This window comes from Heliangelus exortis, chromosome 4 (assembly GCF_036169615.1).
Source record: "Heliangelus exortis chromosome 4, bHelExo1.hap1, whole genome shotgun sequence".
Lineage (NCBI taxonomy): Eukaryota > Metazoa > Chordata > Aves > Apodiformes > Trochilidae > Heliangelus > Heliangelus exortis.
Window position 1 is genome coordinate 3,613,115 of NC_092425.1, and position 20,200 is coordinate 3,633,314.

At 39.7% G+C, this 20,200-nt stretch overlaps 1 protein-coding gene across 16 annotated transcripts in view; it reads right to left on the reverse strand.

The window, feature by feature from the left end:
• The window catches only part of COL25A1 (collagen type XXV alpha 1 chain), a 264,348-nt gene that overhangs the window by 126,040 nt on the left and 118,108 nt on the right, over positions 1-20,200 (reverse strand). For 5 of the 16 annotated variants that reach the window (XM_071742674.1, XM_071742672.1, XM_071742670.1 and 2 more), the window contains exon 1: positions 6,792-7,991. Coding sequence is in view for 1 of the 16 variants with exons in the window: in XM_071742677.1 (XP_071598778.1) it covers positions 8,809-8,816; positions 10,915-10,959 (53 nt within the window). In the remaining 15 variants the exon portion in view is untranslated. Of the gene's footprint in view, positions 1-6,791; positions 7,994-8,808; positions 8,817-10,914; positions 10,960-20,200 lie in introns of those variants that run through there. The other 11 variants (XM_071742664.1, XM_071742667.1, XM_071742666.1 and 8 more) reach the window with 4 other exon arrangements.

Below are 20,200 nucleotides of genomic sequence, written 5' to 3' on the forward strand. Positions count from 1 at the left end.
ATAAACATCTGCTGATGTGTAGCTTCAATTACCAGGAGACACAAAATTAATAGCAACTCTAAGTTTAAGAGGGCTCAGACTTTTCAAGTCAAATTGTATCTTTAAATCATTGTAAAAAGTCAACAAAGAAATTAAGCTGCTGAATTGCATTACACACTATTTATAGATCTGAAGGTCAGAAAAAACATTATCACATTAGTGTGACTGATATCATTACAAAGGCCAGAGTTATTACTCAGCTAGCTCTGTGAATTTAGACACACTCCCACTATTTACAAGAAAAAGTGGAAGTTTATTCATTGAATATCATTAGGATGCCCTCAGCTGACACATTTTTATAAAAAATTACCATATTCTTACAGCCTTTCTCTTTGCCACAGCACAGAAATACTACAGAGATAACCTGATTAGCAGCATGTGTGTGCATTCTACTTGTTTAAACTGAAGTGTGTATTTGGGAACTGCTTAACTTGTGGATTCTGGCAATGTATTATTGAAAAATTCTGATTCACTGCACTGGGGCTGTTAGGAATATTTTTAAGGGGACACTGAAGTTTTTTTGGAACAGTTTGCCACCGTAGGCTTATTAACCAATACTACAGGATGGCAACTGCAAGCAAGAAAAGTGCAACTTACTTTTTACTTTACTTTTTAGAGAGCAGACTTTCTTACTTATCAGAATATTAACTGCCAGAATGCAGTTTTTGATATTGCAGTTTAAAAATTGCAATTAGGACCATACTTATGGTTTCATAGCAAGGTAAAACTCATACACAAATAAGTGCCCCAGCTCTGGTTAACCTTTCCTGAGGGTTTACATCACACAGCACAGGCATGACCTGAAAAAGGTGGTATTGGTATCCATCAGAGAGCCAATTCCAGTAGCTACAGCTACCACTGGGTGCTGCACTTGTATCCATTGAAAAGACTGAAAGCATCCTTTGCCTACAGCTGTTAAAATCTGGCTTAACTTCATGGGTGAGAGTAGAACTGGATGCCACATTTCCCAGCTCTTACTCCTGCAGTTGCTGGCCTAACTAGAATAGAAAAATCCATCCCCCTTACAAGCTTCTGTGACAGGACTGTGTGCACAGTAAACAAAAAAGTCTAGGGACTGACTCGGACAGTTTAGTATTACACTCTACATGAGCTGAATTATATTTTTGGAAGACTTACTAACAAACAGCTTGTGTGCAAAGCTTTGGTGAAGCATGGCAAGAATACCTGGAGTTCAGATTTGTTGCAGTCAATATATTAATGGACTGTGGTTATGTGAAAGAAGCAAAAAAAAAAAATGTAAGAAATGAATTCATACTCATCCTGATAAATCTCTGCTGAATCTAAAGCACTGGCATCAGCTGGCAACTTGCTGGGGCAACGGACAAGGAATGGTTCTGAATAAAGGAACCTGTAAAGTCAGTAATTTTGAGATGGACAACTGACCAAATGGATCTTTGAAGAAAGGAAAAGATTCTCTCCACTCCCTGGGAACAAGGAAGATGGCTGAGGTAGATGGATCAACTGAAAACTTTGTGTCACCTCTGCTAGATGTAAAACAAGGATAAATAATCTAGACATGAGAAAACACATCCTAATACCACAGTATAAGAAGATTTTGATATTTCAGTTGTTTCAAATTTTCTGTGTATTTAAAAACAGCAGTAATTTTTAAAACCTATCTGAAACCATTATTGGTTTTTCACTACCAAAGCTGAAGCTTTCCACAGAAGTTTTGCAGGTATATCTGTAAGATTTAATTTGGTCAAATGCCAGACATAAAAATGGTGGTCTGCAAAGACACCTGTTGAGAAAAAGAAATTCAGGAAAGTGAGAAACTTCCATAGGATCACCAAGCCAAATCCTCAGGGTTAGGGCAGATACAAATATAGCCAGTCCTTGAGCTTAGATATTTATATTTTACTGCAACTGTGAAAAAGAAGAGACCTGAGCAGCTACTGGAAATACCACAGTTGCTGCAGAAATCCTGAATACTGCCACAGACTGTGATTAATTCTCAAATGAAAAACTCTCAGTCTTTGCCAAGTTCATTTATTTTGATTATTTATGTTCTTTAATATGGCAGTTTTACAGCTACTGAGCTTCTATAATATCTGAGGATGAATAACTTGCATTTGAATGGGATTGATTTTACCTACTATATGCTTTATTTACACTAAAAAATGACAGCAGACTACTAGATACATCTGAACTGAGACAAAAAGCCCATGCAACACCTACCTCTCTTTTTTTGGTAGAATTGCATATCAAATCTGTTAAATGGGAGAAAATAAGTCTGGCCAAGCAATTTTTTTGTTTTTTCTGCAACAATAATAAAGCAGAAATTAACTGGAAAAGCAGACATCCCATAGGGCACAGTGAGAAAACTTTATCCACCACTTGTATTTCTTTTCTTATGCTAGAAATAGATTTATGTAACTTAATTTTAAAGAATGTATCAAACACACCCCAAATCAAGCAGGTATTCCCCTAAGTCTGCAGATGAAAACACTCCCAGTGAAACTCTCCAAGAAACAAGGTCAGTCCCAAAGCTGGATCATAGCCAAATCACTGAAATGTCATAATTACACCTTGTACCTCCAGTCAGAGGCAGCTCCTGTCAGATTTTGGTCCTGAGACCTCACGCATGGCTGGGAAACATTCTCTGAGATTTGTGCTCTCCGACGATGCGCACGGAAGAGGAGGAGGCAGAGACAAGAGGAAGAAAATCTCCAGGGAAACCTTCCCAGGCAGGTCAGCCTCCTGACTCACATGGCATCTGCTTTTTTTATTTTTATATAGACACCACATACACAGTAAACCTGAGAATACAGAGGATCTTTTGAGAAGTTGTTGCTGATGCCGAGTGCTCGCCCCAAGTGCCCCAGGAGCCTTTCTGTTTGGTTTTGCAACCGCTTTCTGCTTCCCAAAAATGAAGGGATGGAGGAAGACACAGATTTCATTGCTTCTTCATGGAGGCAGATACAAAGGAGCCCTCAAACCCAATTGCTGCATGGCTGAGAAGGAAGGAAAGCTCAATGTTTTGCTCTCCCCTTTTCAAACTGCACAGGAGATTTGCCATCAATAATTACACCTGAATTTCATGATAGAAAAGGAGGGATAGAGGAAGGAAGAAGGAAAAATCTTTGTCACACCACTAGTTAATCCTCATTTGCCTACACAGCCCCAACCATTAACTGCAGACTTAGCAGAAACAATGAGACAAGAAGCAAAGACCAAGTGACACAGCAGGACAATAAAATGCCTTTTACCAGTTTCTCACAACAGTATTTTCCATATTCTTCCACATCAAGGCTACTTTTTAAAATTCAAACCTCTCCAAGTCCTGGAATTCTCTTTGCTTTTAGCAATACAGGAACAGAAAAGGGTGTGAGGGGGAACGAGAGCCTTCTAACAGCAACCTGAGATCCTTTACATATGAGGAGAACAGCTTGTCACACAGGACATATATTGGGACTGTTTTTACAGGTGCAAGAATCAGAAGTCTGATGCTAAAGGTATTTTTGAAGCTAGAAGGAATTACAACAGCTTAAAGGATAATTGTAATTTACAACCTGTGATGCCAGGCTTTACCAGTTTATCTTCACCATCCAGAGGTAAGCTTTTCAAGAGCTTGGAAATTTTAAAATGAAGTCACAGATGAAATTTCCAAGATCTACATTTCAGGTTTGAGCAAGGGATGGTATTTTACAACTACAGGATGAAAACCTTCAATTTAATCACAACCTTTTCTGCAAGAAAAGTCTACATCTCTTGAAGATGAAACAAGGATGTTAGGAGAAATGGATTTTATACAAGGCACATGGTCACCTGGAGCAGCCAGAATCCTCCACAGCTCCTAAAAGTCTTGCAAATGCATCCAGTGCTCTGCAGACTGACTTCATGGAAATTTGTAGTAAAAATTTCCCTGATCACCTCTTTTATGAAGCAATACTGCATGGGGGTCTTCATACTCTGACACTTTATTCTGATGATAGTGCAGCTTCAGCACTACATGTGCAACAACTTCCAGGATTATTTACTTGGATGTTGACCTTGATCTGCACCCCAGCTTGGGAGAAGGGACAGAAAAATTTTTCTCAGTCTGGTTCATTGTTTTTTTCAATGTGAAACAGTAAATAACCTTTATCTGTTTATAGGTTATAAGCTATATACCTGTTATCTAGCTTATAAGATTCTTTTTCCTCCGTGGAGAACTACGTGGTTTGTGCATTTAGCCTCTTCACTGCATTAACAAGCTGCTGGAGGATTTTGGTGGGTTTCTTGTTGTGGTGGTTTTTTTTCCAAGTTCTAGCATTTCTGAAGTTATATTCTGACACAAAACCCATGCAACAAATGCCTGTGTTCTCATTTTCTAATGCCTGTGCTCTCTTTTTTTTCTTTTAGAAGATGCAATATCTATCTCAATTTTAAGCTCAAATTGGAAGAATTACAACTCTGGGGCTTTGGCTACTTTCTCTTACACAAAGCTCTTAAGGAATGAAAATGAAAAAAAAGAGCTATACCAATGCACACTTTTCATGGTGTGCCCTAAATAATAACCAATTTTTCATGATCTTAACAACTTAACTGTGCTAAGCATTATCAGTAAGTCCAGCTTATTTTTTTTGGACTTACGATGCCTTTCCAGGCACTTAGATTTATCACTGTAATTCCTTTTGCTGTTATTTATTTCTGAAGGTACCTTTAAAATTCAAATGAACACAAACCAATGAAAACTTAAGCCTTGCAGAAAACAGCCACTAGTTGTTGTGAGTTTGCAGTGTTATGTTTTGACCTATTAGGCTGAGAGTTTTGCTGGGTTATACATGGCAGATATACCACACTATCCTCACAGATTATCCTATAAAACCCAATAAAGATTAAAGCAATAAGGTTTCTGCAGGAGTTGAATAGGACTCTGGAGAAATAACTTCTAACACTAATAGCCTTTTCCTAGAGCTCCACAGGACTGTGTAAGTACCTTTAAAGTGCACTGCACTTGCTGTTACATATTTCCCATTCAAAACAGGGGGGGAAAATGGATGTCACTGAAAAGGTCGAAGCAGCCAGTCGAGTGACAACTTTCCAAGCCAAATTCTATTCCCAGTCCTTTCCCAGCAGGAAGAGGGAGTGTTCAATCAGTGCTAAGCACTACTGGAGGCACACGTTTTCCCGTGCATGCACGGATGGCTACACGCACGCACAGAAAATGCCTCCAGACTACAGCTGGTGCATCACAAAGCCACCCTCAGACCCAGCAATTTCAATACCATGGCTTCCAAGGACCTTTATTGTCTTCAGATCCCACAGCAAATCTCTTCAAGCAAAGAAGAGCTGGCCCAGGACAAAGGACTGGGCCTTCAGGCTCTGAAGAAAATTGTGTTTTCAAACCTGTCCCTCTGATGCCTTCAAAATATTGCGTGAGGCCATCACTAAGAGGGTCACTCATTTTCTCAACTTACATGACAGGCCAAGGGGTTAAATCTACCAGGCTTTTGTGCTTTGCACAACATAAAGCTTACCTTGTGTGTTATTAAGGTCATTAACTGGAATAAGGAACACCAAAGATCTTAAATTTCTGCAGAAGTTGTTACCTCAGGGCTGGTTTGTTGTCACTGTGTCGTTTTTAAAAAAAAATCCCATTCTTTATATACAGAGCTGGATGAAGAGCAAAGTAGGTTTTTTAGGAAGTCTTACTCTCCATCCTTTAAAAAGACAGGACCCCTCTTGACCATCTATCATCATCTTGGGGGGCTGGGGAGATTCCTGCTGAGTGGAAGCTGACCAACTCTATTGCAATCTACAAAACAGGCATGAGGGAAGAGCAGGATAGACCCAGCCTTAGCTCAGCTCCTGGAAATATTATGTAGATTATTCTAGGTATTATTCAAAGGGATTTAAAGAAGAAGACAATCACCAGAGCTTCACAAGGGGAAAATCTTGTTTAACTAATTTGATAGCCTTGTATGATAAGCCCACCTGCTTAGTGGATGAAGGGAAGGTGGTAGATACAGTTTTTCTTGATTTTTCCAAGACATCATGTCAAGCATTTAAAGTAAGGTCATTATTGTACTTTAAGTCACTACATTATGCTTATCTATTGTCTCTGAAATGCAACCACCAGTACACTTTGGTTTCTAATAGAACCATGGCAGAAACAAGCATAAACTTCTTCCCTTGAGTGGGTCACTTCAGACAGCTTGCCTGACTACTTGAAATAACTGTATTACTAATAGATTTTAGAAAGATGCATTATTTCATATAGTATTTCTTTTTCAGGCAATAAATCCTGAAGGTATGGATGTAACTGACAGAAAATTACATCCATTACCAGAAAATTACTCCATGAGAGGCAGTGCAGCCAACTGCTAGGACTTTGGTAAAGGCATTTTACTGTGCTCAAAATGCCCTGAATGAAGCAATGTGGAGAAGCAGGACACAATTAAAAGAGAAGACTTTGAGGTTCCTTATGGCAACTGCACAGTCTTCTAAAATGGAAAACTGAGATCTTGGCTAAAGATTTTTTTTTTTTCAAATCAGAGTTAAAAATTTGTATGCAAGAAGACAACACAAAATATATACAATGTCAAACAATCAGTGCATTGATTTCACCCATTGTAAACACAATTTTAAAACTTGTGAAAGGTTTTTGTTTTGTTTTTAAAGGAAAGCCCTAAATTTTCTAGGCATCTAGTTATAGAAAAGAGGTCTTTTTTACAGTAATACAGACAAAACAAAATACAATATGATTTTATAGTAATATAAGCTATCATAAATATATGAGGAGTTACCGGATAGCCATTTCTCCCTGGTAGACCCTGGTTGAATGAGATGAAATGGAATGACACACATTAACAATACAGTTATGACAAACATGATATAACAAACATGCAGAGCACATTACTGGCAAATCATCATTTGCATATCTTTTTTTTTTAATTTTTTTTTTTATGTGATGATGCTACAAACCAACAAATACGAAACAGGTTCTATGTAGTGAAGAAACGAGGCTTTGGCAATGGAAATTTTATGTTTTAACTTAAACACTAATTAAAAGGCTGCTTCTGCTGCTTCCTGAAATTCCTTTTGTTATGAGGAGAATTAGCCCTGTACCCTGAGGGGCAATATGTGGTTAAAAGAAAAAATGATTCAGTGCCTAGGCAGTGAAGTAGGAGAGAAACAAACTACCACTAGAACATAGGTGCCAAAGAAGAAACTTGAGAATGCTATACCAGTTTATAAAAAAAAAAAAAATAAAAGCACCAGCCTGTGACTGTTATCACATGTGACACTCAGTAGTGACTTATAAAAGCACTTCAGTAACCTTTAAAAATATAACATACACCTTAATCCCATGCAGTGCTCTGAGATATACAAACATTTGCTATTTAAAGTGAAAATTATCACCACAGGTGAAAACAATAACTAAGGTCACAAGGGTTGGCCCTAGCCAGACTCTGCCTATGAAAACAAAAATGTGAATTATGGAGAGAAATTCCATTTTTAAATGCCTCGTAGCAATTTAAAGCTTTACTGCCCATCAGCAAGGCGACGTAAGTTTGGAATATGAAACTTGGAATTTTAGGTCAGATACTTTAATTATTGGGAGCTATTTCAGGTTTCTGTTCATATTGCCATGACCTACACCTTTTCCCCCTTGTTTTCTTTAACTGGAGCTGTACTAAATCATCAGCTGGGAGCTGAAGTCAAAGACATTGATATTGAGGCACACACTGAACTCTTGCTACAGGAAAATCTCTTTTATTGTGATTCATGGTTTTTCTTTGTGTTTCATGGAAAGACTGCAAAAGTGACTGGGGACACCCGTGTTTCTTTCAAATAAGCAGCACATTTATGCACTAAGCTTTTCATTAATGGCTTGACAAATGAATTTGCCTCTATGAAGTGCTGAGCACGTGGTCAAGATCTTTCAAGGCTAAGCAGTTTCACTGCTCAGTAGGTACAGCTTACACTACAATCATTCTGTCACAGGAGAAATTCAATATATTAACTCACTCTTCTCAGACATGCACATAGCAGAGAACAGACAGGTCCTAAAAATACTTTGGAAATACTGTATCTACCAAAGAAAAAAAGTTAGAAGACCACAAGCACTGCAAAAGAAAAACTGTTTTGATGGTCACTCTTTTCCACCACCAAATGCAAATGAGAAATAAAAACATTTGAGATATATGTGTTTTGTCCTGTTCAAGTCAGACTTTTGACCTCCCCTGGGAATATTCAAAAAAGCAAACCAAAAGCCTCAGAATAGAGAAATTTTTTGCTTACAAACATAAATGTCAAGAGATTCAACCAATTTACTCAACTGAATAGCATTACTCCATACTCATTTTATATAAGCCCTTGCTGGCTTCAGTAACAATTACACTGCAATGAGTTGGACAGCCTGGCTACTGTCAAAAGCAGCCTGTACCCCAAGTTTACAGCCCAGCAAAAGGCATTGTGACCCAGTCTGGACTTAAGATAGCAAACTAGCACAGATTTGTACTGCAGTAAAATACCTGTTATCAAGTCATAAGCAAAATGAACATAATATACTTACGTGCAACTGTGATCCCAACTGCCCTCTGGAGCACTGAATAGAAACCTTTATTGTTTTAGGGACTTTTTTCATAAGGAATTTTCTGATTATATTATTCAGCTCAAAGGTAATTAGTGATTCTTTGCATTAGAAATATCAAAATTCTCTCTGGATTATACACGATCATTTTATCCTAGTAATAACAGGATCTGACACAGGGTTTCCCCCTGATTCTGGAAGAGCCAACAATGTATCACCATACTTACAGGAGGTCCTGTGGGGCAGGGGAGAGGGAAAGAGAATAAAAAAAGAGAAAAAAAAAAAGAATATGTAAGCTTTCAAAGTTGTTAAAGAAGGACACACATGTACAAACCAAGCACAAGGCCTCAGGATTGTGTGTGAGCAACACCACTAATACACAGCACACATTTCCCCATTCAAATATTTTTTAACTTTGGCTGTGTTTGCAACTTGTAAATATGATCAGTGGCTAAATGCATGCAAGTCACTTACCAGTTCTTCAATTGGTCAGGGGATCATTTGCAAGTTGCTTCTCCAACCATTTCCATGCAATTTCATGCCAGTAAAAAAAAAAAAAAATCCCAGCCACTGACTACAGTTCTTTTTTTTTTTTTTTTTTTAATCAGAATCCACACAAAGCACAGGTAACCACAGCACCACTTTCTGTTAGCTAAGCAGGTGCCATTGTAATGGTTTGGCTGCAAAAAGTGCCCAAAGTACCCTTGGCATTTAACCTTGGCATCTCATCAAGACATCCGTGCATCAGCATCTTCCAGCCTTCCAGTTTGCCCCTGAGGAGAGGTTTCAGTGGCCACCTGACAGTGCTAAACTTTCATTTCATCACCTTCCTTTCTCAAGGCACACATATAAAATGCTCCCAATGAAAAAGTCACACTTCGTGAACTGGTATTTGCACATTTTTCCAATTATTGAAACTCAAAGACTTTTGTAGAGCAGTTCTTAGAAACATTATCAAAGGGCCACAAATCAAATATACTATTTCAGTCTTATTAAACTAAGCAGCTGCAGCTCCCAAATCAATGGCATTTCATTAAGCTTTTATGCCTCTCTCTAATTTCTGAATAAAGTGAAGTGCAAAAGGAGTATAAAACAGCAGCAGCTGTACTTTGAGATTGCTTTTAATATTGACAGCCTTTTGGTTTTAACAATACTTTTTTATTGTCCAGTAACTAAGGGAATTTCTTTACCCTGGTAAACATTCTTAAAAAGCATTTTAAGGTCCAGGTCTGCTTTTAAAATGTGAGAGTTTGGTTTCCTTTAATAATAGTTTAATATGTGTTTGTTTGAGATGTAAAATGAACTGACAAGCATTCTGCAAGGTAATTTTAAGGATCATTTGTAAGACAATCTTCAACCATAGGATTTCCTTCTATCCCCATAGCATTTTTCCCTAAGTAAATACTAATCCACCACTGAATGGAAACACCAAGGTGATCTGTATCAACCTTTGGCAGGGCACGGCTTCAATTTTGTTATGCAGGAAAATATGGAAATAATCTTTAAAAGCCAGATAAAACATCACAGAGGTAAGAAAGTCCACATAAGATTTACAGAAATCAAACTGATGGGAAAATTTTCCTAACAGGCAGATTGGACGAGACAGACAAGGAGATTAAGAAGCTCATTTTCTCCTGCAGCACCTCCAGAAAGTTCTCCCTTAGGAAGGACTCAACCCCACAAGGTAACCAACAGCTCCAGTTCCCATGAATGTCATCAGGAAGAGTTGCTCAGCATCTCACAACACTGATTCCAAAAAAATTTCAAGCTCCACACCACCAGCAGGATTCCCTCTAAAGCAGCTTCCCTGGTACAGGCTAATGAACCAACAAATATTTTTCTTACTTCCTTAAGAACTGAATTGCTACTTATTTCTAGTAAGCAAGAATTTCTCTCATACAGAGTAGTCTCCTTATCACATTATTTCCCTGAACACTGACATTCTTAACATAAGGAATCTTATATTTCTATCTTTATTTCCTTATAAAATCATGATGCAGTACTGCCTTAGAGTCCCACCAACTACTCACTCACATGGAATTATTCTGACTTGCACAAGGGTAAAAAGACACCAAAATGGGCTGATTATTACCCACGTGCTATCAATGGCACAAGCATTATGAAGTGTGACTACAAATTAATGTCACCCAAGACTAGAAAGTTGTCTGGAAGCCCACCAGGTATATGCCAAGGGTCAGAAAATTTTGCCAGAGAAATTTCAGAACTCTCAAAACACACAAGCAATGAAATAAAAATGAAGGCATGCTGGGTACACATCCTCACAAAAACACAGACATCAAACAATAATGGATCTTATGAAATTGAAAACTTACCAGTCTCTCCTCTTCTGCCCCGCTTACCTCTTTTCCCTGGAGGACCTAAAAAGAAGATGGTCTACTGTAATTTTTTCTAATTGAAATTATATGTAGAATACCATTTGTGCTCAAACACAAGAGAATTAAATAGATGTAATATGTGAGGTCCAGAGATTTTGACTGAGCAGGAGTAAAAGATAACCAGAGTAAGATTCAGAAAGTTGAAGATAAAATTGACAGCAACATTATCTACTCTCAGCTTTAAAAAAAAAAAAAAAAAGGCTGTGAGAAACTGCAGAGGTCATCTTGTTCATCCTTCTTTCTCAAGGAAAAAAGTTAACCATGTTTAAATTGTTACTGCAACTTCCACAGGCATTTTTCCCCCAGTATTTCACTGTTTTGACAAGTGGAACATTTTTCATTATGTCCAAATTGCTGCACTGAACCCCATCAATTCTTGTGCTTTCCAACAAAAACCCAAGAGAAGAAATTGTTCCTCTCCTTTCCTCAAAAAATATCTTTGTATTCATCAGAACTGCAGCACCATTCCTTCAATTTTCTTACATCAAACTTATCACAGGGCATTACATTTCATTTAGTTATACCTGTATTAATCCCAGAATTTATATTTACGAGCAAATGCTCTGCAAAAGTATCCATTCTCTATCTGAAAACAAACAAAAGATGAAGAAAGCATCACCTGGCTTGCCATCCCCAAACACTAACAATGCTGTACATGTTATCAGATGCTAAGGGGCTTTGTTCCCAGTTTATCTGTTAACTGAAGTATCTCATGGTTTGTCCACATTTGAGCTCCTACTCACACATGCAGGTCTAGCAGGAGTCATAATACACACACACACACATATATATATAAATATATAAATATATAAATATATAAATATATAAATATATAAATATATAAATATATAAATATATATATATATATACCAAGAGTCACCACCTGGCAACAAAGATCCTGACAAAGAATCTGCCAAGAAGCATCTCTCACCCCTCAGGTTCCCAAGCACTATCCCAAGAGCAGGTCCTCCTTCCAAGAACTGTCTGTACTCAAAACTTCCTTTCATAATTTCTCTAAAGACAGCTCACTTTACATCTGGAAAATTACCTCTGCTTCACCTTTCCCCCTAACAATACACTGGCTCAGAATGAAAACAAAGGCAAAACCTTATTAAGCAAGAATTAATGTCTTCAACTACAAAGTGTAAGACAAGCTTTGATGGAGTAAAATGTACATAAAATTTAATTCTTAGCTCCAGGTAACTACTGGACCCTTCCCTTTCTGCAACTTTTTGTTTTGAGCATTCCCTAAACACTGTGGAACTTCCATTTCTCTTCCCCTCCACTACACTCCTCACAGATAAGAGTTTTTTGGTGTGAATTTACTTCACCTATTTGGTCCTATTCAAACCCAGGTACTAGAAGTGTTTGAAACTGGGTTTCCCCTGCCCAGCCCACAGATAGCCTGGTGACTGAAGGTGCCAAAGAGGTTTGTGAATGGTGCTGGTGCTGCTCTCTGAAGCTGGATGCTTGAGTGCTTAAGGGATAATCCTCTTATTTGCTCTGCTGGTTACCAGTTCCCAGCCCAATCTGAAGCCTGGGCTCATTAAACACTACATAATACATCAGGTACATACAGCTTCTCTTAATGCCACAATATATAAGGCATATATAATATATACTTTATCCAGATGCAACACATGACCTTGTTAAAACAAGTAGGTGTGAGAGCAAGGTGTTCTGTCTGCAAATCCCCCTTCCACCAGCTTGTATTTTTTTCTGTTTTTTTCATAATTTTTCTTTTCATGTTCTAGACAAGTGACCAGTGTTCTAGAAAAAATGGCACCCCGACTTTACCTAAAAGACCGACAGCACATTTTGTATTATTCTTCATCCTTATGTTTGCTAACACTTTGGCCATGTCCTTTGCCACAGCTGTAGCTGTAGGATTGCCTTCACTTGACCTATTCTGAACCTTCAGCCAATGACAGGAATCTCATGAGGCACTGCAGTTTAATTATATTGACATTTTCTCATCTCTTCAGGAGAAGGACTGAGATAGAATCATAGAATTGGCTGGGTTGGAAAGGACCTCTGGGATCATCAAGTCCAACCCTTGATCCACTCCCTCAGTGGTTCCCAGCCCATGGCACTGAGTGCCACATCCAGTTTCTTTTTAAATATCTCCAGGGATGGAGAATCCACCCCTCCCTGGGCAGCCCATTCCAATGTCTGATCACCCTCTCCATAAAGAAATTCTTTCTAACATCCAACCTAAACCTCTCCTGGTAGAGCTTAAGACCATGTTTTGTCTTACTGACAGCTGCTACAACCAACCTGGCTCCAACCTCCTTTCAGGGAGTTGTAGGGAGTGATGAGGTCTCCCCTGAGCCTCCTCTTCTCCAGCCTCAACACCCCCAGCTCCCTCAGCCTCTCCTCATAGGATCTGTGCTGGATCCCTTCACCAGCCCAGTAGCCTCCTTTGGACCTGCTCCAGCACCTCAATCTCCTTCCTGAGCTGAGGGGCCCAGAACTGGACACAGGACTCGAGGTGTGGCCTCACCAGGGCTGAGCACAGGGGCAGAATCCCTTCCCTGGACCTGCTGGCCACGCTGTTCCTGATCCAGGCCAGGATGCCATTGGCCTTCTTGGCCACCTGGGCACACTGCTGGCTCATGTTCAGCTTCCTGGCAATACAGACTCCCAGGTCCCTTTCTGCCACTCTGTGCCCAGCCTGGAGCTCCCCATGGGGTTGTTCTGGTCAAAGTGCAGGACCCGGCACTTGGCCGTGTTGAACCTCATCCCATTGGAATCAGCCCAACTCTCCAGTCTGTCCAGGTCCCTCTGCAGAGAGCCCTCCTGCCTTCCTGCGGATCCATACTCCCCCCCCCCAGCTTAGATGGACTCAATCCCCTCACCTAAATCATCAATAAAGATATAAAACAGAACTGGGCCCAACAGTGATCCCTGGGGGACACCACAGGTGAGCGGCCGCCATTTTGAGGCAGCCGACATTTTGAGCACCACTCTCTGGAGGCCTCCAGCAGTTCCTAACCCAGCACAGAGTGCTCCTGTCTGAGCCCTGGGCTGAGAGATTTTCCAGGAGAATCCTATGGGAGACGGTGTCAAAGCTTTGCTGAAGTCCAGGTAGACTCCATCCACAGCCTTCCCCTCATCCACCAGGCAGGTCATGTGCAGATAAAAGGTGACACCCCTGCTTCCATGACCTCATTTTAGGAAGATGATGCAGAACAACTAGATTCTTGAACTTTGCATTTTTCCCAGGTTACTAAAGAGCTATGGCAGAACATCTGTAACTGATGATCTTTAGAATATCATTAGAGGTGAAGATTCCCATTTATAAGGCAACCAATGAAATTATTCACCTCAGATCACAGCTTTTGTGTCCAGAATTCCAATCTGTCTTGCTCAAGCAGTCTGAAATAGATCCCAGCAGAGTGGGCTGGAACGATTTGCTGGTTCTTACAGACTAAATTTTAGTGATGAGGCCACTAAACTATTTTAATGAACATGTAAGACTCCAAGCACACGTGCTCATCTTTGCAAACACAGAAATAGCTGGCATCACCTGGCTGACAAATATTGCTGAGGGACAGCTGAAGTATGCAGGGATAGCTATCCTATACTAGCAAGGCATGAAAGTCTTCTCATAATTTCAGCTTGCCATTCCATTGTATTAGTATCATGCCATATCAATAGTTGGCACTATGATGCAAAAAGCGTGTGTCATGTTGAGAAAAACTATTTAAAGTTTACCTTTTTCAGATATTAAGGTAGGTGAAAATAAATAAAGTATTATAATTCAAAGCTTCTTTGGCTTCAATAGAATATAGAGTGATTCGGGGACAGGTTTAGACACTTTTTGAGGACGTGCATCCATACAGGATGGTTAAGTAACTACACAGTATCTAGGCAGTTGTATAAAAGCAAAAGCTTCAGAATTTGTTGTTAAAAATTGTTAAAAGCTTCCCCTGCGTCCACCTTTAGGAAGTCCCATTGTTTGCCAGTGTCAAAGTTCTGCCATCAGGAAAAGGCCAAGCAACAACATAACAGTGGGAAAACACTTCATCCTTCTCAGATGCTGTGCTTTGGAGCTGCTACCTCTCAAGGAGAGCGAGTCACAAGTCAGCCTTCCCCTGGTACCTACACAGTACCCCAGGCTTTGGGTCAGGACACTGCAGCATTTCCAGGGACTTTCCTGTGTCATTCAATGCACTCTCCCAGCCCAGAAAATGCCAGGTGCCTTTCCAGTCACTAAGCACCCTGCAGACATCCACCCAAGCTGTGGCTTTCATGGGGCTTGTGTCAAGTTACAATCAGTCTGAGCCATTTTTCACTGAAGCAAGTGGTGGTGCATGTGGATGAGACACTTTGTTCCCTAAGGCTTCACTCTGACCTGAGGAAATCCATGACTCCGAACCTTCCTCAAGCAACCAAAGGTTCCCAACACTTTTCTCCAGAGGAAATTTCTCCCATGTCACAGTGAGATAAACCCAGGTTTAGATGTATGAGGCACAGAAGGGCTGAACCCCTTATCACATGTTAAAACCAAAATAGCCTTTTCTAATTCCTTCCCACTCTTAACACCAATTTACTCCTTCTGTCATAGCTTTCCACCGAGTTCTTCACATTTTCATTTCACCAATCTGACTTTTTTTACTGTTTTGCTTTTAAAAATGCATCCTTTCCCCTTGCTGGCCACGTGGTTCTCAGGCCCAGTACAACAACTGGAACAACTGGGTCCTACTCAAACACCCCTGTGCTGCTGATACACCCACTCAGTACTCCTGGGAGATGGAACCCAAGCTGCTGGTTTGTGCAAACATGGGCTGTGTTAACCATATGAAAATGACATTTTTCCAAGGCTCCTAGCTTTTTGAATTGCTGTGTTGTTTCCCCCCTACTACATGATGATAGCAGGAGGTCATGTAAACCTGATAAAAAATAACCAGCCCCACTTAAATGTCAATCTTTCACTCCAAATTCTGGCTCTGTGAGATTTATTGACAAAGAACAGGCAAAGTCAGGAGATATTTCCTGTAATTCATTCGGACATAGTTGGTCCTGTTAAAAGAGAAACACCAACAGACCGCAGTTAATTTTCAGCACAAAAAAATAAGCCACTGAAAACTGAGTTTCACAAAGGCAAAGGAGAGCCTAATAAAAACTAAAAACAAGGGGTCCCTATGGATCATGGTCGCTTGTGGTACTTGCACTGGCAGCACTGAAAGTAGAAGTACCGAAGGATCAATAATTCAGTTTATTCTGAGTGCTCATCATAGGCTGGGACTCCTGCTAAGATGGGTTGAGAATAATACAAGTGCTTTTGAAAAATCTCAAAGTGCTTTCAAAACGATTTTTCACTTTAAACACCAGAAACCCCTCTGAAGACAAAGTGTGACGTTTCCATTTCAATTTTCACACTGTTCTCACAGAACTACTCATTTCTTGGAAAGAGAGCCATCTTTAAAACCAGACTGGAACCCAACTTTTAAAATCTGAAAATACTGACAATATTGCCTTAGATGTTATCAAGAGGGCATAAAATATATCATTTTCTGTACCATGATAAGCTCAGGTAGCTGCTATATGACCAAAGAGGGAGAATATTTTTTAATCTGCATTTGAAATGAACCTATAAAAGCAAACAGCTGACAAATATACCCGTTCACAAGCTGTAGCTGAATAAAAGGCATGCTTAACAAGACTACAGACTCTTTGAGTTTTGGTACCTTTTATAAAGCTGTGATCTACCTTAAGCTATTTATAAGCTACTCAGGTTTTCCATAATTTCTGCTTTTGCTTCTTAGCTTGAGAGCAAGCCTAAAAATCACAGCAGTCACATATCCCATCATGTAATTTGTCACCCCAGTTTCATTTAATCCTAACAGCTTTCTCTCATAGAATCACTGAACAGTATTTCTAGATTTTTAAAGATTTGAAACATCCTCATCAACACTACAATCAGTTCAAACTGTCCAACACAAATGAACCAAATAGTTCACATCCCAGCCTGTATCTCCACTTACGCTCTGGAGTCCAGGTGTCTCCTCTTACTACAGGCTTGATCCACATGCTTAACTTTTAAGCCATGATTGACAAGACTTTCATGATTATGATGACAGATTAAAGTGTTCATTGAGTTTTGGAGGGGTTTTATTTCAGTTGTGACAGTAGTATGCTGGGAGACAATGAAATACAATACCAGAGGATTACAGGCAGCACATAACTACTCAAGCACTGGTACTGCAATCATCTTGGTCTAACCCACACATGCTGATCACCCGTTTCAACATAAAAACCCTACCCTGAGCAGAACATATTCCTTTCAAAGCCTTCCTCATGTGCCTCCTCTCATTTCTAACATAATAAATATATCATCTGACGAGGAGCTTAGTGACAGCTGCACGAGTTGGTTCTATATACAAAAAATAAGTGGCTTTAAAAGGTTCAGTAAGTCTGTATTGCATAATAGCACCAAAACAGCACAAATATTGCTTACAAGCAAAAGAAAATAAACAAAAAAGAGTGCCAGGACTGCCTTACTCCCAAAACTCAATCACATCAGCTTCTCCTGGGTGATCCATGAAAATATCCCCACTATTAAAGCACCATTCATTTACCAAGAGAGAAAACAAACTGAACACAAATGCATCATAATATTTTGTCTGAATTAATACAAGAGGTACAGAACGGCAAAAGACCAAAACCAATAAAATGGAAACAACTTCTCCCCTTTGGTTTATATCTTCCTGCTGCCTGTGAACTTTTGCAGTGATACTGGGGAGACACATATCCAACCTGACAGACTGCACTAAAATATTTTTATTATCCTGGGCTACATCCTGCTCTCAATTTTTTTTCAAACAGCATATCTGCCTGGAAAAAACCAAAGTCTTGAAAGAAAGTACAATCTCTCATGCTTGAAACATCCTCATGAGACTACACTTGGGAAATACAGCACTGTGTCTTTGATCCACTGGGCATCCCTTCAGGGAGAGATGGGAGTGCACTGGATAATGACAATAAAAAAATATTTCAGCAGATGCCAAAACCACCAGGACTTGGATTATTCTTCCTGTGCAAGTCTCTCTCATCATTCCAGAGGACAACCAAGGAGAAAGTTGCACTAGGTCAGGCTTGGAGTAAGCTTGAAGAATTAATGCATGCAAGATTATGATCCTACTGTGGTTACTTGCTGCACTCTACTTTTACAATTATTTTTAAAGTGTCAAAATTTGTCATCTATGTAGAACTTAGCACATGTCCCATACAAAGAGAGAGCTTGGAGAAAGCAGCACAAGAGAATGGATGCACTCAGCAGCTTCTCAGTGCCCAGCTGGATCTTCAGGAGCTTGGAAACCATCCAGTGCTGTAACTTTGTCAGCCAACTGTAACCCCATGTTGAACTTAAAAAGAACATAATCCACTCTATTATTGCCTTTTCACAGGTGAAACCTGTGCCCTTTGCTTTTATCAAGGTCTTTCTCATGACATAATAGAGACTCCAAAAATCTAATAAGCCTTTGTATTAATTTATATAGGTCACCCTTTACCTGAGCCAAAAAAATGGGCTAGCAGTCCAGATAAGTAAAGAAGGTCATTCTATAGCAAAGCACATGGAGTTATCAATCATTTTAGACTGCCAGAAACACAAATATATATTCAGAGCCAGGAACAGACAAAAAAGAGCTTTCTGCTTTAAGGCAGCTCCAGAGGGCCTTATCAGCTTTGGCTGAGGTGAATCTTCCCCTGAAGTTATGGGGTTTTCACAAGTGCTAAATTGAAAAAAAGCACCTTGAGATTTGGCTCAGACTCAGGAAAAACAAAGCAATGGATTCTTCATAATATTTTGCAAAGCTGGCTGTCCTCTAGCATATAATACAAGAGTTAAAACATGCTACTGTGGCAAAGAAGAGTTAAAGAACCTCCTACACCAAAATTACACACTAGTTACTTATAGCCTGCTATTGTTTAAGGTTGAGGATTGGCTGCAGACTTTACTCACAGTATTTTTATAGAGTGAAATAAAGACATTAACAATGCTTTTTTTACATACCCACTACAAGCACAGAGTCCAAGCTAATTAGACTGCTACTTAAGCCAACAAAGGAACTCTAATTAGCAGATGTCAGCATACTTTTCTAGTAGTTCTGTGTGTGCAAGCCAAAAAACCAAAAGAAGCACACCTCACTGTCAGCAGGGAAATCCACACTGACCTCCCATCTGCAAAAAAAAAACAAAACCAAACCCAACTGCAGCCTCCCATACTCAGTAAGCAGCAATAACATTTGGTATGAAATGACAGTCACAGAGCAGAAGCTTGGAAACAGCAAGCACTTGGCTTTTTCCCCTACAAGTCCAGCTGTAAGGACCCTGGCATGTTCTCTCTGAAGAGCTATTGAAAATCTGGCTCTGAGCATCACACCAGAACCTTCAGGGAGCTGCCCACAATGCAAAGCTCTTCCTTAGTACAGATGCTTGAGTGTGAGTTACATGTTTAACCTGCCCAGATGTGACATATTCAAGTTGTCACAACAATAAATACTTTTCTTTTGGAATAAACTGCTTTTTACAACCATCCTTCTCAATGGAGCTGGACAATACGACTTAACACTGCCTCAAAAGAATGGGATGTGGAAAAGCCCTGTGTTCAGTGGGCCTAAAATGCTGTCCAGAGTTAATAAATTTATATGGTGCTGTTCCTAAATATCCTGAGAGCAGAATTTACAGGAAGTCAAACATTAGCACTTTGCTATGACTAAGTGTTGCATTTTCCTAGAGGCAGGGAAAAGCTTTATTCATAACATAAGGGGAAGTTATATTCCTAACCCCTGTCAAGCTTAAACATCAAGAAAAGAATCGTCTTTTAAAGGTAAATCTAAACATCAAGGACTGCCTGGGTCAGGGAGTGAGACATCCTCCTACCCTCTTATACAGCCCTGTCAAAAGTGTGCAAAGTCCTTGTGAAAACACCATGAGTGCAGAGCAGGGGAAGGGGAAGGGGAAGGGGAAGGGGAAGGGGAAGGGGAAGGGGAAGGGGAAGGGGAAGGGGAAGGGGAAGGGGAAGGGGAAGGGGAAGGGGAAAGGGGAAAGGGGAAAGGGGAAAGGGGAAAGGGAAGGGAATTGAAAAGGAGAAAAAGGAGAAAGAAAAAGGAGAAAAAGGAGAAAGAAAAAGGAGAAAAAGGAGAAAGAAAAAGGAGAAAGAAAAAGGAGAAAGAAAAAGGAGAAAGAAAAAGGAGAAAGAAAAAGGAGAAAAAGG